At 40.9% G+C, this 25,076-nt stretch overlaps 2 protein-coding genes across 2 annotated transcripts in view; both read right to left on the minus strand.

Annotated features, from left to right (window-relative positions):
* LOC120061079 (probable phospholipid-transporting ATPase IIA) overlaps nucleotides 1-5,670 on the minus strand; it is a 41,307-nt gene extending 35,637 nt beyond the window's left edge. Inside the window, exons 1-2 of the mRNA XM_039010601.1 lie at nucleotides 5,553-5,670; nucleotides 1,960-2,104 (exon numbers count right to left, since the gene is read on the minus strand). Coding sequence (XP_038866529.1) covers nucleotides 1,960-2,104; nucleotides 5,553-5,620 — 213 coding nt within the window. The 5' untranslated portion in view covers nucleotides 5,621-5,670. The remainder of the gene's footprint in view (nucleotides 1-1,959; nucleotides 2,105-5,552) is intronic.
* A 354-nt stretch (nucleotides 5,671-6,024) lies between these two features.
* LOC120061106 (sal-like protein 4) lies at nucleotides 6,025-17,183 on the minus strand. Its single transcript, XM_039010657.1, has 4 exons — nucleotides 17,117-17,183; nucleotides 9,984-12,503; nucleotides 9,536-9,846; nucleotides 6,025-8,745 (listed from the first exon to the last, which is right to left on the minus strand). Exons 1-4 carry the CDS (start codon nucleotides 17,181-17,183, stop codon nucleotides 8,311-8,313), a joined length of 3,333 nt encoding a protein of 1,110 aa, XP_038866585.1. The 3' UTR covers nucleotides 6,025-8,310.
* Between the last annotated feature and the right edge of the window lie 7,893 nt (nucleotides 17,184-25,076).

Here is a 25,076-nt window from a genome sequence, read left to right on the forward strand (position 1 = left end):
ATAACAGCCTCCACTCTTCTGTGAAGGCTTTCCACTAGATGTTGGAACATTGCTGTGGGGACTTGCTTCCATTCAGCCACAAGAGCATTAGTGAGGTCGGGTACTGATGTTGGGTGATTAGGCCTGGCTCGCAGTCGGCGTTCCAATTCATCCCAATGGTGTTTGATGGGGTTGAGGTCAGGGCTCTGTGCAGGCCAGTCAAGTTCTTCCACACTGATCTCAACAAACCATTTCTGTATGGACCTCGCTTTGTGCACGGGGCATTGTCATACTGAAACAGGAAAGTGCCTTCCCCAAACTGTTGCCACAAAGTTGGAAGCACAGAATCGTCTAGAATGTCATTGTATGCTGTAGCATTAAGATTTCCTTTCACTGGAACTAAGGGGCCTAGCCAAACCATAAAACAAACCATAAAAAACAGCCCCAGACCATTATTCCTCCTCCACCAAACTTTACATTCAGGCAGGTAGCGTTCTCATGGCATCCGCCAAACTCTGATTGGTCCGTCAGACTGCCAGATGGTGAAGTGTGATTCAGCACTCCAGAGAACGAGTTTCCACTGATTGGGCCAATGGTGGCGAGCTTTACACCACTCCAGCCGACACTTGGCATTGCGCATGGTGATCTTAGGCTTGTGCGCGGCTGCTTGGTCATGGAAATCCATTTCATGAAGCTCCCGACAAACAGTTATTGTGCTGACGTTGCTTCCAGAGGCCGTTTGGAACTCAGTAGTGAGTGGTGCAACCAAGGACAGACGATTTTCCTGCGCTTCACACTTCAGCGGTCCCATTCTGTGAGCTTGTGTGGCCCACCGCTTCGTGGCTGAGCCGTTGTTGCTCCTAGATGTTTCCACTTCACAATAACAGCACTTACAGTTGACCGGGGAAGCTCTAGCAGGGCAGAAATTTGACAAAATGACTTGTTGGAAAGGTGGCCTCCTATGTCACTGAGCTCTTCAGTACGGGCCATTCTACTACCAATGTTTGTCTATGGAGATTGCATGGCTGTGCGCTCGATTTTATACACTTGTCAGCAACGGGTGTGGCTGAAATAGCCGAATACACAAATTTGAAGGGGTGTCCACGTACTTTTGTATATATAGTGTATGTCTCAACAATAGTGTAAGCCTCATTCCAGTGCCACCCACAGTCAAGTATAGATTTAACAGTCACACTACACCTTGTCTGAATTTTATTACCACCAATGTGCAAGATTAGTACAAAGGGAAATCTTGTGTTCTCTCATTGCTACTGTGACAGCATACAACAACAATAATGTGTTTGAGACTTTGACCCGAAAATAATTCCTTGACATTATCTAAAGTAAATAAAAATCATCATAATTTGCAATGCAAAAAAGGACTGGTCTTTGCTTTTGTTTTTACAAACAAATCTGGACTACTTTTAATGTCCGACCTCATATCCAAAAAAGGCTATGTTTTAAGACTAGCAAATGTCTGAAAACCTAATTCATAGTAAAATTAGGCTTGAAAAATCTGACAGGGAAACAAAAACACTCCTTAGTATTTTTGCCGTGGTTTCGCTTCACTTGCAATGACAAAACAATAAAGAGACTAAGCAACTAGAGCAGTGGAGGCTGCTGAGGGGAGGACGGCTCATAATAATGGCTGGAACTAAGTGAATGGAAAGGCATCAAACACATAGAAACCAAGTGCTCGATACCATTACATTTATTCCGCTCCAGCCATTACCACGAGCCCGTCCTCCCCAATTAAGGTACCACCAACCTCCTGTGAACTAGAGGCACATAGGCTAAACAACACAGGCTAACAAGACTGCTCATTTGATTCGAATATTTGTTATATCTGAATCTATGGGGTCAGCCCTACTGCTCACTAAATACTTACTCCACTTTGCACTAAACTCTTTTAGGCTTGTTGTGTTGTGAATGAGGAGCAAATTACAGTTGCTTGGTTGACCCTGAGTCCCTGACACTCACCCCTGGGAGGAAGGTGAAGAAGTTGTACTTCTGGTTGTTAATGACATTCCGGGGGTACCTCTGCTCCCTCTTCTCTGGGTGGCCCAGCCACACTGTCCGCGGCCGGAAGTCCCCCATCCCGCAGCACCTCGACCACGGGCAGCACCTGAGGAACACCAGTGCAGTACATCATTAGTGCTGGTTTCCTTGACCCAGGTTAAAGGGATACATCAGGATTTAGCCAATGAAGCCCTTCATCTACTTCCCCAGAGTCAGACAAACTCGTGGATACCATTTATAGGTCTCTGCATGCAGTTACAAAGAAGTTAACTAGCGTTAGCTCAATTGCTAACTAGCGTTAGCACAATGATTGGAAGTCTTTGGTAACTCTCAACATGCAAGTAGTTACCATAGACTTCCACTAATTGCACTAACGATAGTTAGCATCGGCTCACAAAAGTACCTCTAACTTCCTTCATACCGGATGCAGAGATATACAAATTGTTTCCATGAGTTCATCTGACTTTTGCGAAGCAGATAAAGGGCTTCATTGTCAAAATCCCGAAGTATCCCTTAAAAGATACACTATGCAGAAATCGCTCCACCATTTCCTGGTTGCTCAAATTCTAATAGTCCCCTAATTTCTGTTTATGTGACAAAACCAGCAAGTATAGTGTAGTGTAGAGAATCATTGTACAATCTAAACCGCTGTGAAATATATTTTCCATAACCATATATATTTTTTCAGCTGGTGTACAAACCCGAAAGTAAAAAATGCAAAAACGAAACATATGAATGGAAAGCATAGAAATAGTGCACATAGAACACATCTACCGCTTCTTAGACTGGCTTTCAATGAGAATGACATATCTATAACTGACATTTCCATGTGAATTTGGTCAGGTTGCCCAAAAAGTTAAATGCACATGCACTTTTTTGGTCCCGTAATGGGGATATTGTCTTTCAACATGAACATTTAAATAGCTGGTGTGTGTCTAATGGCACCCTATATCAGCTTTAAGCTTGCTCCTGGACCTCTATTCACAAAAAGTCTCAGAACAGCGCTGATATAGGATCAGTTTTGCATTTAAAATCATAATGATTATATGGACTGGGGAGGGATCTGATCCTGAATCACCATCATACTCAGAGATGCTTTTGAACACAGACCCTGGACTAAAAAGCATGCTCAATGAAGAAATGCCATAACAGTATTTTTTTAGTCCAGAACTAGGCCTAATCTGTGTCTGGGAAACTGGCCCTTTTAGAGTTTCCCTCTCACTGAAAGGCCACTACAAAAACATGCAAATAATATCTTTCTTTTCTATGGTGGTGAGCAAGGCTTCAGTCAGTCAATAGGACCACAGAGGTGGGCCCCGACTCAGTAAATATTGGCTTCATGTGTTAGGCAGCAAGGTCTTAGTTTCATACACCTTTCTCAAACAAAGCATTACACTTCATCTAGGCAAGCAGTCAGCACGTGACCTAATCTTATGGCTGCCATGTGTCATAATGTTCTATGATTTTTACAGATCACATATTCTACACATATCGTAGGGACTGAATACCTGGATAATGAATCCTTGACTGTGGACATAGCTGCAGGAAGTAGTTTGAGTAATGATGATTTTTTTTGGCCCACGCTACAGATGGCTATATTGGTCCACTAATAGAGGACTAGTAAAGGCCCAGTGCACAACAAATATTTTGCAAAAAAATAAAAAATAAAATATTAATATATTTGTTTTATTCCGGTTTTTCGGTATAAGGATGCATGAGCAGAAAATAACCCCATACCTACTGTAAAATATGGTGGTGGATCTTTGAAGATATGGGGCTATTTTGCTTCCACGGGTCCTGGGGTGGTTGTTAAAGTCAACGTCACAAGGAACTTTACCAGTATAAGGACATTTTAGCCAAAAACCTGGATGCCTCTGCTAGGATGCTGAAACTTCTTCCAGCGAGACAATAACCCCATGCACACATCAAAATGGTTAATTGACCACAAAATCAACATTTTGCAATGGCCATCTCAATCTCCGGACTTGAACCCCGTTGAAAACCGGTGGTTTGAATTGAAGAGGCCAGTCTATAAGTGCAGACGAAGGATATCAAGCATTTGTATGGAGGAACAGTCTAAGATCCCTCCCATGTGTTCTCCAATCTCATAAAACATTTCAGACAAAGGCTCAGTGCCGTTATCCTCGCAAGGTTAGGTATTGAAAACAGGGGTGCCAATCATTTTGACCCCTATCTTGAGAAAAAAAAATTGTTAAACAAATTCTCTTTCTCTGAGCAATTATATTAGTATAAAATAGAATTTTCCCATTTTTTGGAACATACAATATATAGCTCAGTATTTTTTGCTCATTTTTAAGGGTGCCAATAATTTGGGACCTGGCTGTATATATTTTGTTGAACATCTTAAACCTACTCGTTTGCTATTTATTTCCTGTCTGATCGGATGATGGGGACATGAGGTGCAAAGGGGATGCAGGGACAGGTGTGCAGGCTAGTCTTGTGTGGCCTGTATTTTGCCAGATGTCCACCAGATGCATACGCGTTTTGTTTTGCCGGGTGTCTACCCCGCATTTTCAGTACTTGCAGCACATGTGCTTCGCTTTTCAAGTAGCTAAAAGCAACCTAGTTGGATTCTGTGTGTACTTCCGTTTGTACCATCGCACGGTAAAGCAACGCACGAGTTGAAAATATTGAACGCATCACAAAAATACAGAACGCACCACAGCCTAGTGCGGCACCCCCAACGTAGCATTGCAGAATGCTCCATTGACAATGAATAACTTATGCCGGAACACAAAGAGTTTGATGCAACTGGTGGACATGAGACGTTAGGCTTTACTTTACAATTGGTGCAACTCTATGACGCAATATTATCATTGCATATATCAGGAAATATCATAAACTTCATAGAAGTCGCATCATCATCCGTATTGTGTCCATAGTCAATCATGGTGGTTTGCTGTGCCCAGTGCTTTACTTGGACTGAAATATGTGCAGGTACACTGTTTATATTTAGGTGGAGCTCCACAATACTTAACTAATATTCTTAGGTTCCGGTAATCCACTCCGGTGAGCTCCTGCCCAAGTCAATCACTGGCTGTCTCCCAATTCTCATAAGGCCTGCCCTGTCTGGGGCTGGTTCAACGCAATGACACAAAGAATGCCAGTCAGCCAAGCTACCTTACCCCACCTTGTGTTTTAGGCATAATGATAAGGGTGTTGTTTTGCCGTCCTATAGGCCTATCTAGTCAAGACAAACAAACAATAGACGATTAATAGTGTAGGCCTACTAGCACCGACAGAACATACAGCAACCGGAACAAGGTTGTGTCATCCCTTTCGCTACAATGAAAGACTCATTTCGATTACACATTTCCCCAACCAAGGCAAATCCCGCCATTGTGTTATTTTTTATGAAAAAGGACATTTATCTTGAACGTTTAGAACGGTTACAATGTAGCGAATATATTCGTCCGCGGTTTTGTAAACAATTCATTGTTATTAGCCAACGAGCTAAATAACAGCCTAACATCCTCCTAATATCGTTGTTCTCATTTCTACTTACAGTGTAAATGTCTTTTTTTTGTTCTTACCCATTCCTGTTTTTATTGTCGTGTCTTTTTTTGTGTCTTACTGGTTGTAAAGGAATATTGTCCGTCATTCCTGCAGCCCCAGTTGACGGTGACGCCAGGCAAACTCCACCTAGCAGTCTCTGCGGGTTGTGACTAGATGGAGTACAGCTATGGACGGAAGGGACTGTCATTCCAAGGTCCACAAATATTGTCCTAGGCTTGTCGAGAGACTGCACTGAATCAGATAACTTGAACCCAATGCTTGAGTTTTGACCCTGCACATGTCAAGAGACCCAAATTGGAATAGGTCTACACCTACAACAGATGGCCATGGGGATTTTTTATTTTTTATGGTTGGATAAACTAAAATTAGGCTACTTATCCATTTGAAGACTGCTCTAGGCCTTGATCAGAGGTTACAAAACAGATAGTTCGCTTTGATTGTGGGAAGAAAATGAGAACAGACAACATACGGCTAGTTGGAGATGCAAAATCTGGGACGAAACATTTATTTCTGGGACACATGTGAGATCAACAACCAAACCAACAACTCCAAGAAAGTCATCTGAAGGAGACAAGATGGAAATCAGGGATGTGCACAATGCAAATTAAAGAAAAGTAGCACGAAGAAACCCATGAGGTAATTAATCCAAAGTCCATGCTCTGAGGAGACAGAGCAGAGTTAATCCTGTAACTGAAATACTAACTCTTCCATAGACTGAACTAAATAAATCAAATTCATACAAACAATTAAATAAAACACGATTTTTAGAGTAATTCATGGCATGCTGGGAACTGCCAAAGGAATGCAAACCAAAGTAGGAAAGGTCACCCTGATTTCTATTTTCAGAAAGACCAGAAAGTTACATTTAGGTGATAAGGAAAAGGATAAGGAAAAGGACATTTACATTGTAAACAAGCCTACACAGGCTCAATTTCTTGAATTGTATAGACAACCTCAAAGCAGTTCTGATGCATGGTTTTACTTTTAAAACAAGGCACAATTTGGTAAATGCATTTCAATGGGGGGGATGTACAGCAGGATTATAGAGTTAATCTGTGCATTCTGAGTTGAGCAAAGAGTCCAGTGATACATTCATTACTTACACAACTCAGTAAGTTGTGCAAAGAATGAAAGCATATCATTGCTTACTCAGAATGTATCAGATAGTGAATGTACCCATTGCGTTAACTTTGAGGGTAGGTGGAGGATAAACTAATATCTAAATGAGGTAGAGTGTAGCCCCCAAAGCTCTGGCATCGTACACAATATAAATAACAAAAAAGTTTAAGATTCCATAATTGATAAAATAATGTAGAGTCCCAGTCAATGGAGAGAATTATTGAAGTATATCAAACTTAATAGGGCTGGGAATTGAGTTAAATAGAGTAAAATTCTGAAGTCAATGTTTCCAAGTCCTCAAACAAACTAAGAAAAGATGACAATCGCTGATGTGCACTCTTATATGAAGATCAAGGTAAATGTAAATGAGGGTTTTGACACGTAACCATTAAAATGACAAGCTTAACAAAAGTTTGAAGAAATATAAAGTGCAGGCATGATTGAGAGCATTCAGCATTTTATGGGTTGTGTCCCAAATGGTATCCTTTTCCCTGTACGGTGCACTACTTTTGACCAAGGCCCATGTATGTAGAGAATATGGTACCATTTGGGACGCAAACCATAGCCTTCAGAACACAACCCACCAAAAGACGCAGAAGCTCAACAAAAAGGAATATTGAGAGCAAAAATATGGAAACAGTCATCTTTGTAAATTAGTGAAAAGAAAACATTTCCGGAAACAATGCAATATGGAAAAATATAGTACCAGTCAAAACACACAGACAAATATAACTGTCATTACAATCTTGTGGTGCTTAAAAATAAAAATAAATGACAATATAGCAACAATTCAAATTCAAGCTAGGCACTTGGCATGAGGTTTTTCAGTTTTAGAGAGAAAGGCAAAGAAACTATTGTCTCAGCATGTGTAAACTACCTGGAAACATAATTACATCCAAAACAGACGACTGAGCAAATCAGTAGGCCTGCCTGGATGAAACAAAAGTATGAGACACCTGACGGATAACTCTCAGCAGACCACCTCAGAGCATCTCCAGACAACTTGAAATATCAAACACTTTCCTATGAAATATCATTGCAAGACGGTTGGCCATTTTGAAACTAGACAAATTTCATAAAATGTATGGCACACAATAGGTCGAGAGCCAAGTAGTTATGTACTGTAGAGGAATCAGGACAGCCACTTGTTTATCAGCACTAAAACAATGGTGTCCACAATCAGTCATACACTGAAGCTTTCATAATGCTAGACAAAATCCTACAGGTTCCTCCGTCAAAGAGAGAGACATTCTGAATCAAAGCGGTTTCAAGTAAGCCATACATTCAACTTCAGGATACAAGACTAAAAAGTGTCACAGAAATACCCGCATATATTATGGAGAAAAATATAACCGTAAATACACCTACAGTAGTTTTAGCAACTTCAACTAAAAATAACACTTAAGGGGTGAATTGTTCAAATGAAAAGGGAAGAGCTGCATCATTTAAGTCACTGAGAGTTCCAACCAGCAATATGTTCAGCAAGGGTTATGGACTATCTCTCGAAAGTGTTGGAATAGCACGTGTTGATTGTACCAGTCAAGTGGCAATGTTAGCTAACATTGCTACTATGAACATTCAAAATCCGTACACAATCGACAAAAACTATAAGCAAAACAGAAACAGATAAAACTGCCTTGTTCTTCCATTTTACAACTAGTTCACTGCAATTTTCCCTTCCTCCATGAAATGTTGGAACTGAGATCGAGCCACACACTCTGAGCCATTCCTTTCCATCTCTGCCATGGTGGCAGGCAGGCCAGAGTGGGACCCATCCATTTCCATCAGGCCTCCAGTAGAGCAGACCATAGGACTACCGGCTAGGCTACCAGGCATTCCACCATTTTGGATCACAGAGATCTCGTTAGTCTTCATGGACAAGCCATTGGTGAAAGCAGCAGTGTACTGGTTCCACAGAGACTGGTCGAAGTTCATCGGCGGAGGAGGACCTAGTTCCTTGGGAGGTGGCATCATCTCTGGCATCATGTTGCCAGACTCTGAGCTCATCGCCATCAGGGCCATGGGGTTGTCCAGAGAGAGGCGCTGGCCGCGCCTCGCAGAGCTGTTCCACATGTGAGTTCCAACGTGCACCTAAAACAAGCATGGAATAGATATTACTACAGAAAATGAGGTCACACTTATTTGGATACTCCCATATATTATATCATACTATTAGACTATCTGTTGATAAACAAATGCTTGCTAAGGTTAGGGTAATGTTTTAGGTTAGGGCCAGGATTGAGGTAATGGTTAAGTTTAGGGTTAGGGCTAGTTAATCAAAATGTTGACAATTACTTAACATCTACTTGGGACAATCCAGCCACGTAGGCACGTGTGGGCCAAGACCCAGCCACTGGCGAGCCAGGCCAACCAAATCAGATAAAGCAACAACAAAAATGATGCTTTCCACTCATGTTCCAAACAGGACATTTGTCTTTTTACCTAAACATGCAAACAACATCAGATAGAATTCATACCAAGTAGTGCACTGGAATGACATTCACTCTGATGGGATGGTGGACAAAAATAACTGAAAGCCACACCCCCAATAATCCATGAATATGACTGCATTGAGGCATATGTCACTGTGCTTCTACGGCTATATGCACCATGCCAACACCTACTTAATTTGTTTATTTAGCAAAGACAGCTCATCAGGCCTCCAGCTCATAATCCAGTGCAATTGTTACAGTCAACACAGCAACAAAATCTCAGCCTCATGGCAAAATAGCATGAGATTAGCTATAAAACTGCACATTTTACTCTTTGCCCCATGGCAAAATGTTTAGAATTGCAGAAAGTTAGCTGTTTCATACCAGGCCACAGAGTCCATGAAAGACAAATGCTTTAATAGCATTTCATTTCTATAAAAAAGCCTTACCTTGAGGTTGCCTTTAGTGGTGAAGGCCCTGCCACAGATGGTGCAGCCAAAGGGCTTCTCGCCAGTGTGGGTCCTCTCATGGATCTGCAGGGCGCTGGCAGAGGAGAAGTTTTTGCCACAGGAGTTACACAGATGCTGCTTGCTGGATCTACGGTGAGCACTGGAGCCATCCCGTGGCTGCCCTCCCACTCCCTGAGGCATCTGGGAGACAAATAGAGGGCCCATGCCCATGGAGCTCTCTGGGGGAATCTGCCTCTCCAGTTTGACCAGACTGGGAGGCACCCTCATAAAAGGAGGCAAACGGCTGGGAGCTGTTGAGAAGAAAAATAAATCCAGTTAATAAACAATAATCAAGATTACTCCCAGTCAACCTATTTTTAAAACCCTACAGGGAATGTGATTGATTTACAATAAAGCACATTCTAATCAAAGGGGCTTATACACTTACCATACTCTCTATTAGTGAAGGGTAGGCCAGGCTCTTCTTTTATGTTTTTTGGGGTAAAGCTGGGTGCCGTTAGGTCCAGAGCTCCATCGGCATCCTGAGAGCTGCTGTCAGAGTCTGTTCTAGGCCCATTCCGGGTGTAATCCTCAGGGATGGCTGACTCGGGGGACTTAGCCAAGTAGGCAGCAGACAGTCCGTTGAGTGGTGATGAGGAGTGGAAGGAGACAGAGTCTGAGATGTCAGGGCTGCGGCCGTTCCGGTACTCATGCTCCCGGATGCACTCGGCGGCTGATGGGGACTCTTTGGGGGGCACTCCATCACACTCCGAGGCAGTGCCGCTTTGGCGTTGCAGGTTGAGAGCCAAGGTGAGGTTCTTCATGTGGTTCTCCTGAGCAGCTATGCTGGAGAACATAGAGGATGGAGGGGCCTGATTAGGTTGGTGCGGTTCCTCAGAGGAAGATGGTGCAAGAGAATCTGAGGTGTTGCTTGGCTTTTCTTGAGAGTCAAGCTCTGCGTCTTGGTCTACCATGCACTCAAAGCCATTGGTGTCCATGGAGTTCTCGTCAGGCAGAGAGGAGTCAATTTCTTCCAAGGCCTCGAGCTGGGTCTCTGGCATGGGGGTGTTAGGGATCTGGCCTCCCATGTGCATGCGGATGTGCTGCTGAAGAACCACCGCATTGGTGAACTTCTTCTGGCAGATGGGGCAAGAGTGCTGCATCTTGAGGGGCATGTTGGCCCGATGAACACCGTAATGAGCTTTGAGGTTGCCATTGGTGGAGAAGGCACGGCCGCAGATCTTACACTTGTAGGGCCGCTCGCCCGTATGCGTACGGTAATGCATCTTCAAGGAGCTCTGGCAGCTGAGCACCCGGTGGCAGATGTAGCACTCGTTTGGGTCATTGGTCCTCTTTTCCAGTCCATCCACCATCTGCTGTAGTTTGGCAGTTTCAGAGCTGTTGTGGTCACCAGGAAGGCCTTTGCCATTCATGTGATGCAGCGCTCCCATTAGCTCTTTAGATACCTGGTGGTCCTGATCAGAGCCCATTTCGTGATTGAACATGTTTGAGGAAATTGACACGCAGTCACCTCCTGATGACGCTCTTTGGGAGAACGGGTCACTCCTGAAACAATCAAACGAAGGCTTGAACCCCTGCAGTGCTGATGGGTGGAAACCTGGAGATGGGAGGCCGAGCATTGGCTTCATGTCCACCATGTTGGATTCTTCAATGGGCATTGACATGCCGTAGGGGATGCCGCTGCTGGTGGGAATGTTGTCAAGGTGTTCCGGCACAGGATGTGGGTTCATCCTGATGTAAGGGTACTTCTCCTTGTGTCTTTGGAAATGCACTTTGAGGTTTCCTTTGGTTGTGAAACGGTTTCCACATATGTTACATTTAAATGGTCTTTCTCCAGTGTGCGAGCGCAAATGGATCTGGAGTGCGCTGTCATTGCCAAACGTTTTCCCACAGTACTTACACTTGTGCTTGTACATGCTGTCGCCACCAGACCCATTTTTAGACTCAGGCATATTTGGGATCTTGCTCTTTACTTTCTTAGAGGGATCTATCCCTGATGAGAGGCCAGTGAAGGGACTTTGGTAGACCATGGAGCCTGGTGAATGAGGCAGTATCGCTGGTAGGTGTTTGGCCATGTCTGGGAGCCCCTTCAACATATCGGCTTTGGAGGGCATCGGCCCCATGCCTCGAGCCAGTGAGGTGGGAATGCCATTGGACAGAGGTAGTTTACCCTGTTTGAGGGACTCTAGCGAGAGGCTCTGGTTGCCAGTCCTCTTGCCGATCAGGGCTGCTGCAGCAGAGAGCTGCTGGGAGAGATGAACTCCTAGGGCTTTTAGGGGGTCAACTGCTGCCCCTAGGGCCGAGTGGAGGCTCTGTGGAGCCATCATTGACACTTGGATACGGATCTGCTCAGTCAGTTGAATCTGCTGGAGCTGCTGCTGCTGGAGGGCCACTAGCTGTTCCAGGATCACAGGGATGGCTTGCAAGGCCTCCTGGGAGGCCTGTGGAGACTTGCAGTTGTTCAAACCACTGTTCGATGAGTGCTGAGTGACAGCCACTTTGGTGCCAGGCATGGACTCCAAGGTGACATTTGAATCTTGGGGTTTGGATGTGGCTTGGTGCTGATGGCAACTCACCTCAGGCCTGGGACTGTCAGACATCTCCACCTGGTCTTGTTTGGATGGTTGTTCCTCACTGTTTGATTTAGGTTCTTCCTCCATCCTTTCCATAGACACTGCATTGGACTTTGATGGAGTATTACTGCTGGACTGGCAGTCACTGTGGTCTTTCTGAAAGTCACTCTGTGAGAAGTCATCTGGTACTTCTCTCCCCTCTCCATCTTTCATGATTACCATCTCATGACTTTTAGTGCAATTATTCTGATGTTTGAAAAACTCAGCCTCATCGATGAATTCAGCACAGCGTTTGTTGCAGACCTTCGTCTCGTCCATTCTAAACTTCTTCACCTCATTCCCATTCTCTTCAGTTTGACCGTCTTGTAGAACGCCTGTAATGATAATAGGGAAATCTCAGGTTAAAAACAATAAACCAACAAGCATAAATTAATTACAGCCTGGATATAATTAAAATAGCCAGTATAAGTACATCTCTGTTGAATTTAAATTCTATCATTTAGAGTTATTTTTTCAATCAAACAATATATTGGAAGTGTGTGTGTATATATTTTTTACACACACAAGTTTGGAAACACCTACAAGGGTTTTTCTTTATTTTACTATTTTCTACATTGTAGAAAAATAGCGAAGACATCAAAACTATGAAATAACACATATGGAATCATGTAGTAACCAAAAAAAAGTGTTAAACGGATCGTCCCCCCCCCCCCCCCCCCCCCTCAATTTTCACCTAAAATGACATACCCAAATCTAACTGCTTGTAGCTCAGGACCTGAAGCAAGCATATGCATATTCTTGATACCATTTGAAAGGAAACACTCTGGAGTTTGTGGAAATGTAAAATTAATGTAGGAGAATATAACATATATCTCGTAACTTTTACGAGATATATGTTATATTCTCCTACATTAATTTTACATATAACATATATCTCGTAAAAGATAATACAAAAGGGGAAAAAAACATGTGGTTTTTTTGTACCATCATCTTTGAAATATAAGAGAAAGGCTATAATGTATTATTCCAGCCCAGGCACAATTTAGATTTTGGCCACTAAATGGCAGCAGTGTATGTGCAAAGTTTTAGACTGATCCAATGCGTATCTGTTCAAAATGGTGTATTAAGACTGCCCAAATGTGCCTAATAGGTTTAATACTTTCAAGTTCACAATTTTGCACACTCAAACAATAGCATGGTATTCTTTCACTGTAAATTGGACAGTGCAGTTAGATTAACAAGAATTTAAGCTTTCTGCCCATATAAAACATGTCTATGTCCTGAGAAATTCTCTTGTTACTTACAACCTCATGCTAATCACATTAGCCTACGTTAAACGTCCTGTGGGGGATACCGATCCCGTAGAAGTTAATATATTTTATATTTGAGATTCTCCAAATTCTCCACCCTTTGCCTTGACAGCTTTGCACACTCTTGGCATTCTCTCAACCAGCTTCACCTGGAATGCTTCTCCAACAGTCTTGAAGCAGTTCCCATATATGCTGAGTACTTGTTGGCTGCTTTTCCTTCACTTTGTGGTCCAACTCATCCCAAACCATCTAAATTGGGTTGCGGTCAGGTGATTGTGAAGGCCAGGTCATCTGATGCAGCACTCCGTCACTCTCCTTCTTGGTCAAATAGCCCTTACACAGCCTGGATGCGTGTTGGGTCATTGTCCTGTTGAAAAACAAATGATATTGGACTAAGCGCAAACCAGATGGGATGGCGTATCACTGCAGAATGCTGGTTAAGTGTGCCTTGAATTCTAAATAAAATCCCCGACATTGTCACCAGCAAAGCACCCCCATGCTTCACGGTGGGAACCACACATGCAGAGATCATCCATTCACCTACTCTGCGTCTCACAAATACACGGTAGTTAGAACCAAAAATTTAGACTCAGATCAAAGGACAGATTTCCACCAGTCTAATGGCCATTGCTCGTGGTTCTTGGCCCAAGCAAGTCTTCTTATTGGTGTCCTTTAGTAGTGGTTTATTTACAGCAATTCGACCATGAAGGCCTGATTCACACAGTCTCCTCTGAACAGTTGATGTTGAGATGTGTCTGTTACTTGAATTCTGTGAAGCATTTATTTGGGCTGCAATTTCTGAGTCTGGTAACTAATGAACTTATCCTCTGCAGCAGAGGTAACTCTGGGTCGTCCTTTCCTGTAGCGGTCCTCATGACAGCCAGTTTCATCATAGCACTTGATGGTTTTTGCAACTGCACTTGAAGAACCTCTCAAAGTTCTTGAAATATTTCAGATTGACTGACCTTCATGTCTTCAAGTAATAATGGACTGTCTTTTCTCTTTGCTTACTTGAGCTGTTCTTGCCATAATATGGACTTGTTATTTTACCAAATAGTTCTATTTTCTGTATACCACCACTACCTTGTCACAACACAACTGATTGGCTCAAATGCATTAAGGAAAGAAATGCCACAAATTAAAAATTAACAAGGCACACCTTTTGAAATGCATTCCAGGTGACTACCTCATGAAGCTGGCTGAGAGAATGCCAAGCTGTCATCAAGGCAAAGTGTGGCTTCTTTGAAGAATCTCAAATAACACTTTTGGTTACCACATGATTCCATATGTGTTCTTTCATAGTTTTGATGTCTTCACTATTATTCGACAATGTAGAAAATAGTGAAAATAAACAAAAACTCTGGATTGAGGTGGTGCCCAAACTTTTGACTGGTACTATATACACACACTCAAGGTGGTATTCAAATACTTCAATAAATAATGAGGTTAATCTATATTAGAAATTAATATTGCTTGGTGGGCAAAACTTGAATGAGTCATTTACATTCATGAAAAACCTTTCTCAATCACATTTCCAGTCAATGCATTAGTTTCGTGCAATTTGGGCTCAGTGCACAACTGCCAGCAGAGGGCAACATCTGACAAAAACATCAGGGGCAAGCAACTATTTATTTATTTTAGTCATTTAACCTTTACTTTAAAAAGGCAAGTCAGTTAAGAACAAATTCTTATTTACAATGACGCCCTGGGAACAGTGGGTTAACTGCCTTGTTCAGGGGCAGAACGACATTTGTACCTTGTCAGCTCGGGGATTAACAGCAACTTCTGTTACTAGCCCAACGCTCTAACCACTAGGCTACCTGCCGCTCCTGTCTCATGTAGGATAAAAAAAATAAGACCTGCCTGTCTTTCCTGACACTCATTTCATTTTAGAAACGTAAATGACTCCCGACAACAAGCATACCTTATTATCAGGACACATGTAAACCAATATTCATCGCGTGGGCCTGTAATATGCCTGAATTTGCCACAATAATTCAAGTCTGCGAATTATGGTGTGAACTATAAACAAAGATCTATATGACCTGTACTTGAATTTAACATAACACCAATTTCAATACAAAAAGACTGTGTGCCTATGCTCACAATAATCAGTCAGAACAGTGGCTGTATATAAAAGACATCCATCGATTTGCCTTTAAAACCCAGAAAAGATCAGGAGCAATTGTCTCGCATATCAACTTCTCATTTACATGAAAAGTAAATTCTAGCCAAATGGAACTGGAATAAATAAGTGATGAATTTTATTTGTCTGCCGACCGAGTCCATTTCACAACCAGTCGCATTGTCAAAAGCTAATGTACTCTCTCTGTGGGGTAGACCACCTGTCTGCATTCTTCCAACGAAACTGTTGCTGCCCTTGTTAATCGCTCACCAGGCAACTGGAATCGGGGGGGAAAAAATGGCAAATGGCATTGTATTCCGAATCCGTTCATTGTCAAACAAATTGTCAATGCTGTTGCAGTGCATAACGCAGAGGGAGGAGAACGTTACCTTAAGACTCACTATGCAAAAAAAGTGGGCGATTTTCAGAGACGAAACTAATCAAGAACCCGCAAAATTAAGGGAAAGCAAGTAGAAAAAAAATCATTTCTAAATAACAAGACTGACTTTCCCACTTGTGTCAAGTAAAAAAAAAAATCATATGACCACTTGGTGGCGCATAAATTGTATCAGATCACCTAAAATTCAATATGGCACGAGGTGAAACTAAACAAGGATGCCACTTAATGAGAATACATTGATAGCCTGTGCTAAATGGAACGTAACTATTCTCAGATCAAAGAAACACCGACAAGAAGTTATCGAACATATGCACGCTGCCAATCAAGCAGCGTAGCCTACATGTAAGTAGAATCATTCATAAAGTGAATTACTATGGCATGGCAACACAAGCCGCACCGCCAATCCTTGCTTGCCTACAAACCTACAACTACCGACCCCCCCCCCCCCCCCCCCCCTCTTCCCCCTTTAAATCAGCTTACTTCTGAGTCACATTTCATACCACACTGTTTGAAACATTTTATAACAATTGCCCCCAAAATACACTACATCAAACACTGACAAAAATGTAACGTTATGCCATGTATTTGAGCACATAAAACTCACAGTCCAAAGCAGGAGAAACACATGCAATCAAATTCTGATGCGCAACATGGATAGTTCTTCAATTAGGCCTATGTGAAAATATCAAAAGACGTGCAACTGATTTGTCTACAATTACAAATCATCTTCTAAAACACAGCCAATCAATAACGTTAGTAGTCACCCAGCTATTCCAGTTGTAACATTTTCGAAAAACTTGGGCTTTCTGGCTCTATCAAACAAACCGCAATCGATTGATCAATTGATGTTCAAACAGATTAAACCGTATTTTATTCATACGAATATTCACGAATAAACGCAAAAGGCTTTCAAATAAGAAACTCACTTACACAATTTCAAAAAGTCAACTGTATTTTGGTAAAACTTAACTCGCAGGTTTATAAAAAAAAAAAAGGCATGGTCAGTTCCAAGGGTCATGATCCAGCCAGGTCAAAGTGCGAGGAGAAACAATGTATAACTTTCCAAATACAAATGTTGCTACCTTGCAACATTGTATAACTGTAACCCTGCGCGACTCTTTCCAAAAGTAGTTTAACAGTCCAAAAACTCACCATTTTCTGACGAACCGGGCTCATCGGAATTGATTTGCTGTGGCTTAGCTTGCTTGCGCCTCGACATGGTGCAACCATCCGGAGCAAATAGTAACGCAATTTTCGTCCCTTCTTTACAAATTCTTCGGGTTGTAAAATTAGCCCCTGAAGTAGAAATGCGCATGTCAAAGGAATTATTATTATCAATAATGCATTGCGATGTATCATGGTCCTCTGACAGCTGATTGGCTGCACTCCAAGTGCTTACACTTTATTCAAATAAGGCCCATTGATGAGAAAAGCAGAATGCCAAGGGGGCGGGAGATGCGATACTAGTGGATAGGCAACGATGGGGAGGGAGGTGAAGGAGTTACAGAACTTCAAAATCTGCTATACTGTATATATGGAAATATTGTAACTTCGATAATCATTTCATTCAACTTAGTTTGTTTAGGGTACACATTAAAGTGTATTTCATCATGTAGAACATTTTGAAATACCTTTGAGAAATTAATAATCCCTTGCAGACATTTTAGTTCATATTAATCTGTAATTTTCTTCCAATGTCCAGTCAAATATGTTGTTTATGATCCACAAACCCTGCACTCTATCCTTTGCATTGTGATCTAGGTGAGCTGAATGAAAAAGTATTGTGAAATTGTAAAAAAAAAAAAAAAAATCATTAAGATCATTCATCAAATGATTTACAGTGCCTTCAGAAAGTATTCACACCCATTGACTTTTTCCACATTTTGTTGTGTTACAGCCTGAATTTAAAATTGATTAAATTGAGTCACTGGCCTACACAAAATACCACATCACGTGGAAGTATGTTTTTAGAAATTTTTACTAATTAATTAAAAATTCAAAGCTGAAATGTCTCGAGTCAATAAGTATTCAACCCCTTTGTTATGGCAAGCCTGTGTGCAATAATAGTGTTTAACATGATTTTTGAATGACGAGCAGTGAATTTCAAACACAGATTCAACCACAAAGACCAGGGAGGATTTTCAATGCCTCGCAAAGAAGGGCACCAATAGATGGGTTAGATGACAATGTCACGAAAAAGTTGTGATTCTGGATGGCCAGATAGCTACCAACAATGAGAAGAAACTGCCATATGGGGAATCGTATGTGACTCGCTTCAGCTAATTTAATCTTGTTCTTGATACCATGTCTTGCTTTGAGGTGTTTTGACTGATTTCATGCCAATGCTAATATGGCAAAAAATGTATTTGAGAGACGTGTTCATTGTGCAAATGTATTTATGTTTTCAATAATCATTGGAGACTAAATAGTTAACATGTTGTCAACAATTTAAGCCAACCCTGTCTGTTTTGCACCATAGTTGCTAAACAACTAACCCGTCTATTGGTAGATGAGTAAAAAATTAAAAAAGCAGACATTGAATATCCCTTTGAGCATGGTGACATTATCAATTACACTTTGGAGGCTGCATCAATACACCCAGTCACTACAAAGATACAGGCGTCCTTCCTAACTCAGTTGCCGGAGAGGAAGGAAACCGCTCAGGGATTTCACCATGAGACCAATGGTAACTTTAAAACAGTAAGTTTAATGGCTGTGATGAGGATAAAACTGAGGATGGATCAACAACATTGTAGTTACTCCATAATACTAACATATTGACAGAGAGAAAAGGAAGCCTGTACAGTAATACTGCTTTTAAAGCATAGCTGCATCATGTTATGGTTATCTTTGTAATCCTTAAGGACTGGGGAGTTTTTCAGGATAACTAGAAACGGAATGGAGCTAATCACAGGCAAAATCCTAGAAGAAAACCTGTTTCGATCTCCTTTCCAACAGACACTGGGAGACAAATTCACCTTTCAGCAGGACAATAACCTAAAACACAAGGCCAAATATACACTGAAATTTCTTACCAAGACGACATTGAATGTTGCTTAGTCACAGTTTTGACTTAAATTGTCTTGAACATCTATGTCAAAACTTGAAAATAGCTATCTAGCAAGGATCAACAACCAACTTGACAGAGCATGAAGAATTTAAAGAATAATGGGAAAATATTGTACAATCCAGGTGTGCAAAGCTCTTAGAGACTTACCCAGACAGACTCACAGCTGTAATCGCTACCAAAGGTGATTCTAACATGTATTGACTTACGGGTGTGAATACTTTTGTAAATTAGATATGTTTCCACTTTGTCATGATTGGGTATTGTGTGTAGATATAAAAAAAATCTTAATCCATTTTGAATTCAAGCTGTAACACAACAAAATGTGGAATAAGTCAAGGGGTATGAATACTTTCTGAAGGCACTGTACATGATCAGTTTTGTCATTGATTTAGTTACCAATAACTTCTGTGAAGGTGTTTCTGTTAACTGAAGATATAATTATTCTTATTAAAATTGTTTAAAAAAAAATACATATCACATGTATATTTCAAGGTTGGTTTAAATCACATGCAAGAGAAGTACAGACAGACAAGACTCTTCCTCAAGAGAGACAACTTTGGCCCATAAGTCCAATCACTCTGACTTACCAGCAAAATAGTCAGGGTCAAGAGCCCTACTGTCCCGAAACTGTAGAAACTTTGTGGTGAACCATACTGTAATAATCATTTAAATGCTATAATATACTGTATTTGTGGGGGATGTCTTTAAGCTGTATATACTTTATGTATAACATACAGATCCGCTATACAATGAGAGGACATCCAGATTGTAAAAAAATAATCATTCAAGAACGATTAAATTTTATCTAGAATTCTCTCTCAAGAACTCAAACACATTGTCAGAGCAATATGTTTGAAGCTTCTCCCATATTTGTCATTAGACCATGTGAGTTTTGGTAAATGTGTTAGGTGAGGAAGAATTTATTTCCCACTGCACTAAGAAGAAGATAGGCCAATCTATTTTGCCTACTCAACCCACTGTCCGCCATCTTCACAAAAAGGGATGGGGGGGGGGGGGGGGGGGGGTAGGCATTCAAAGCAAAAATGGAAAACTAAGTAAGGACATGGCTAACTCCAGATTACAGACCACCCCATTGGCCTCTCTGTTGTTCTGTGCATGTGGTGGAAGGTGTTCAAGTTTTCCATGCAGTGAGGACGTGGAATTCATTCCATTCTGTATAGAGATGACAATCACATCAAGCAGCTGAAAGGGTACACACATTTTAGCCAAGGTAAGCTTAAGTCACAGGAGATAGAAAAAGGTTAATTTCACATTCAAAGCTGCATTTCCCCTTGAAAGATAGTAATGTTTAATTACAGTAAATAAAGTGTAAATCAGATGGAATTTGAGGGACATCGAAATTCAGTACGTCCAGTATATGATTATGTGTTGTTGCAGCTCTAACAGCAACTGTCTAATAAACGGGAGTTGAAAAAAATGGTTGATAGCTGTGAGACAAAGAAAAGTCCATATATCCAGAAAAGCAAATGCTTTTTACTTAGAGACTGACTGAAGGTGAAAAAGAGGGGAGGGTTGTCTAGACGCTTTATAGCCCCAATAAGAAACTATAATTGAACACAGTGTTTCTGCTGTGTTCAAACTAACAATTCGAACTGCAGGCTGTTGTGTCATAAATCTGAAATGGTGGGAACCAAAAGGATGTCCCTTCTTTTGGAAAATGGACAGATGTCATGACTAGTATGAGGTGACTCAAATGGTAGCATTGAAATCGCTTTATAGTCTACTGTACACCCTAGAAAGTACATGAAACTGGGACAAACGTTTCAAGAGTAATTATCAATTTCCACCATTAAATGTTGTATTTGTATATATTAAGGATCCCCATTACCTGCTGCCATGGCAGCGGCTACTCTTCCTGGGGTCTTGCAAAATTAAGGTGGTTATACCTTTTTAAAAGCATTACAATACGTTAATTACAGAATTCACAACACACAGTGTGCCCTCAGGCCCATACTCCACTGCTACATATCTACAACGCAAAATCCATGTGTATGTGTGTGTATAGTGTGAATGTTATCATGTGTGTGTGTGTATGCACGTGTCTACGTTTGTGTTACTTCACAGTCCCCGCTGTCCCATAAGGTGTTTTCTTACCTGCTTTTTAAATCTGATTCTACTGCTTGCATCAGTTACCTGATGTGGAATAGTCTGTTCTGGACTTGGGGACTGTGAAGAGATCTCTGGTGGCATGTCTTGTGGGGTATACATGGGTGTCTGAGCTGTGTGCTACTATTTTAAACAAACAGCTCGGTACCTTCAGCTTATCAACACCTCTGACTTCCTCATTACTTGTTTTTGTAAATCTCTCTTCCACTTTGAGCCATGAGAGATTGACATGCATGTCATTAACGTTAGCTCTCCGTGTACTTTTAAGGGCCAGACATGCTGCCCTGTTCTGAGCCAACTGCAATTTTCCCAAGTCCCTCTTTGTGGCACCTGACCACACGACTGAACAGTAGGAAACTGAATATAATAATTACGTTAGAATATTACAATATACGCCTATTCGCACAAGCTTTTAACTGAATGCAAAAAGTATCCCTTATGAAGAGCTATCACACAATATGTTTATGAAAAGAAAGTACATCTAGGTTTGGCATGTGTTAAAAAGGCAGTATTGCATGAACAAATTATCCCTTGGCCGTTTCCTGCATTTTGCGAGAAGAAGATTGTTGCTTGCTGTTGTATTGTTAAATTTGAATTGGCCAATGTCAGCAGTGTTATTTCTTAAAAGAATGTGTAGAAAGTAGCATGATGACAGTGGCATAGAAAACCTTAACCTGGTCAAATATCTATCAATTGTACATGTTTGTACATAGGGCAACTCTGAAAGACAGTGTCAAGAGTTGGCATTGTATAACATCTGTGAAGTGGCAAAAGTAGCCATTCCATCACATTTCTAAATCCTGGTCATTTTAATATTTAAACATGTTGCTAAGGGTCATATAAAACATATAACATTGACTTCAGGTAGCATTATCTAAATGTTTTTTTTTTTATCATACATTAGTCAAAAGCTTTGAATGCTACTCTGCTTACATGTGAGCGATGGAGAGATATTTGTGAGGTTTCTAAAATATCCTTGTACTTTCAACCAGGCATTCAGCAACTAAGCAACCATTGACAATGGCAACAGCTATACTGGCTCATAGTGGACAAACAATAACAGTCTAACACTTGGAAAGGAATTGTAAATTGAACATTACTTTTTTAGGACTCAGTAAAACAAGAAAGGCGGTGGAGCAGTCTGGAACGGTTGAGATATTTCACATCAGCATGATACTCCCACAACCAGGATGATGGGTAGGCTTTTATTTTAATGAAGGCAACCTTAAACTCTCATATAGACTGATGAAGAGACATGAAGAGGAAAACAGATGAAAGCTGTTCTGGTTAAAACAGATGGTAGATGGTTAGCAATTGAATGCAAGCTTCCCATATGGGTAGACCTATAGGAAAAGTAAGGAAAGACAGGATGCATAACTTTACATTTTAATGTATATATTTTTGTTATGGTGGATTTTTTTATTCAAAGCCTAGTGGTAATCATAATGTAGGTGTAAAAAGCTTTGTTGAACCCTGGTTAATGTGCCAAGCGGAAAGAATACATATGCTGCAGGGAACAAAGAAATCTAACATTTTATCTGTGCCAGCATGAGCTTGTCAATATCAATGCATCACTGAGGAATGACATTTACATTTCTCTCTAATGATAGTGTTGAATTGTTTATCAATCAACTGTAGGCACCAGAAGAATCAACAGCATAAGAGAAAAGTAATGATCTCTTTAGCTCAATATTTGATCTAGAGGAATCATATCTAGATGATTGAGGATGACTGTTTCATTAAGAAGTGAACCAAGCAAATAATGTGTCCTCTTAAGTTCCCTTATGTTAAGAAACAATGCAAGGCTTGGAATTTATCTTCATTTTGTTTTGCAATGAAACGTGTTTACTTGAAGCACAATACTTATGCCCATACTTTTTAAACGACATGGAATTCTAACAAGAGTCACAATTGTGGTGGTATCTGTGGTATTTCAGAAATCCCACTTTATAATCAAAATGTCCATCTAGGAGCCTGCTTTATGAGTTGCTTTAAATTAGTTGTCTCTTTGTGTCCATAGTTCCTGCACTCCAATCACATACTTTGATGAGTGATTGATTGCAGAAAGTTACCAGCCAAATGGCAACATATTATTGTGCAGAAACATGAAGAAAAGGGCATCCTCTTGAGGACTGACCTTGTGTGAAATACTAAGACATCCATAGTTACCAGGGTCCTCTGACCATTTCACAAGAGTTATTTTATTCCTTGAGCTGAGCCGGAAACTACACAGGCAGTCTTCCTTGGGAGCTTTTAACGGTTACTCAGGTACTCAATCACCGACTTCAGATTTTCTGTGTGTCCCCAGATCTAATTTGTATTATTTTCTCCTCTCTTTTTGTCTTTTCTTTGGCTGTCTCTGAAATGCTTCATCCCCACTAGAAACCATAAATAACACCATTAAGTCCACACAAAGGAGAGCAACAGTTTACATGCAATAATTGATTTCCAATAAAACTGATGAGGTAGCCTAGTGGTTAGAGCATTGGGCCATTAACCGAAAAGTTGCTAGATCGAATCCCCGAGCTGACAAGGTAAAAATCGGTCTTTCTGCCCCTGAACAAGGCAGTTAACCCACTGTTCCTAGGCCGTCATTTTAAATAAGAATTTGTTCTTAACTGACTTGCCTAGTTAAATAAAAATATAAATAAATGAGCAATGTTGAAGAATGAATGAGAGCAAAAAAGAAAACAGTTTGGTGGCACTTCTTTTATGATAGTCTTCTAAATTATGTTTTATTTTATATACAGTGGTCAGATGAAGGTTTTACCATGACAGGAAGTGTGGAACTTTGAGTAGTGGAGGCTATAACATCAACGTTGTTATTTTCTAAAGCACCATAGCTTTAATTTTCGTTTGGTTATTTGCTTTTGTTCTCTATGATTGTGCAACCATCTATACACGCAGTGCCAACCAGCCAATCCAAAGGCTTTCATCGACCGATCTATAGTGTTAGGTGGTTTTCAATATCGATCGGAAAACACCATTTGAAATATTTCCCTTTTCATGAACACATGTATTAACTTCTTTTGTTGGACTAGAATAGAGATTGAGAGCATTGAGGCGTAAAGGCGTTTGAGAGGGTTTCACAAGTTGAAGCTCAGAGTTGATGTATTGTTTGAACAACCAGTGCTTTGTCACAATGGTGACCATCAATTATTTCCAAATTGTTTCAAGTTTGAATTTGTTGTATAGAACCACAATATTTCTCAGTGGAAGAGTATTTTTCTTCAAACTATCGATGACTAATCTCTATAAGTTCTACATTTACATGAAGTGCATTCCATCTCTCAGGAAGGATAGTTTCAGAGAGCTAAGTGCTTAATAGATGCAGAAATGGTTGTAACACCTGGGTGAAACATGACGTGAACTGAGTCCCACACAGGAAATGGAATTTACACAAGCCTTCAGATAGAGATGTGAGTCTTCAAAGATAACAAGATTACTTCTTATTTGTCTCACACCACTGAATGGGAGGTGGGGGTTGGGCTGCAGGAGGAAATTATGTGCCACGGAATTCCACAAACAACTCAGCAGTAACCTCTTGGGCTTCTGTCTTTTCAGTCGTCTGTCTGAGTATTGTAAGTAGGTGTGGACAGTGCAAAACTACACATTTTATGACATAATTGACTGTAGGGTCACTCCACCAATTCAGTGCCTTTTGTGAAGTGTAACTTCGATTTCACCTATTTTTTACATTCTTTCATAAAGAGCACATGTTCAACTTCAAAGGGCCTGCCACTTCATAAAAACACGTTTTCCCATCTCAAGAGGTTAAATATAAAGAGGAATATAGTAAGTACCTATTAAGTGCCAAATAAAGTAACACGGTTGACCATAACAGGGTTGATGATTTCATTTAAAATTAGCCATGAATCCCCTTGTGACATGGGGAATGGAAGCTTGTTGTGTGCA

Source organism: Salvelinus namaycush, chromosome 16 (assembly GCF_016432855.1).
Source record: "Salvelinus namaycush isolate Seneca chromosome 16, SaNama_1.0, whole genome shotgun sequence".
Lineage (NCBI taxonomy): Eukaryota > Metazoa > Chordata > Actinopteri > Salmoniformes > Salmonidae > Salvelinus > Salvelinus namaycush.

Coding starts and splice junctions, on each gene's coding strand:
- LOC120061106 (XM_039010657.1), bottom strand. CDS start 17,183: ATGTCGAGGCGCAAGCAAGCTAAGCCACAGCAAATCAATTCCGATGAG. Junction 9,847..9,983: donor CTTCACTAATAGAGAGTATG/GTAAGTGTATAA, acceptor TCTTCTCAACAG/CTCCCAGCCGTTTGCCTCCT. Junction 8,746..9,535: donor CCACTAAAGGCAACCTCAAG/GTAAGGCTTTTT, acceptor TGCTTGTTTTAG/GTGCACGTTGGAACTCACAT.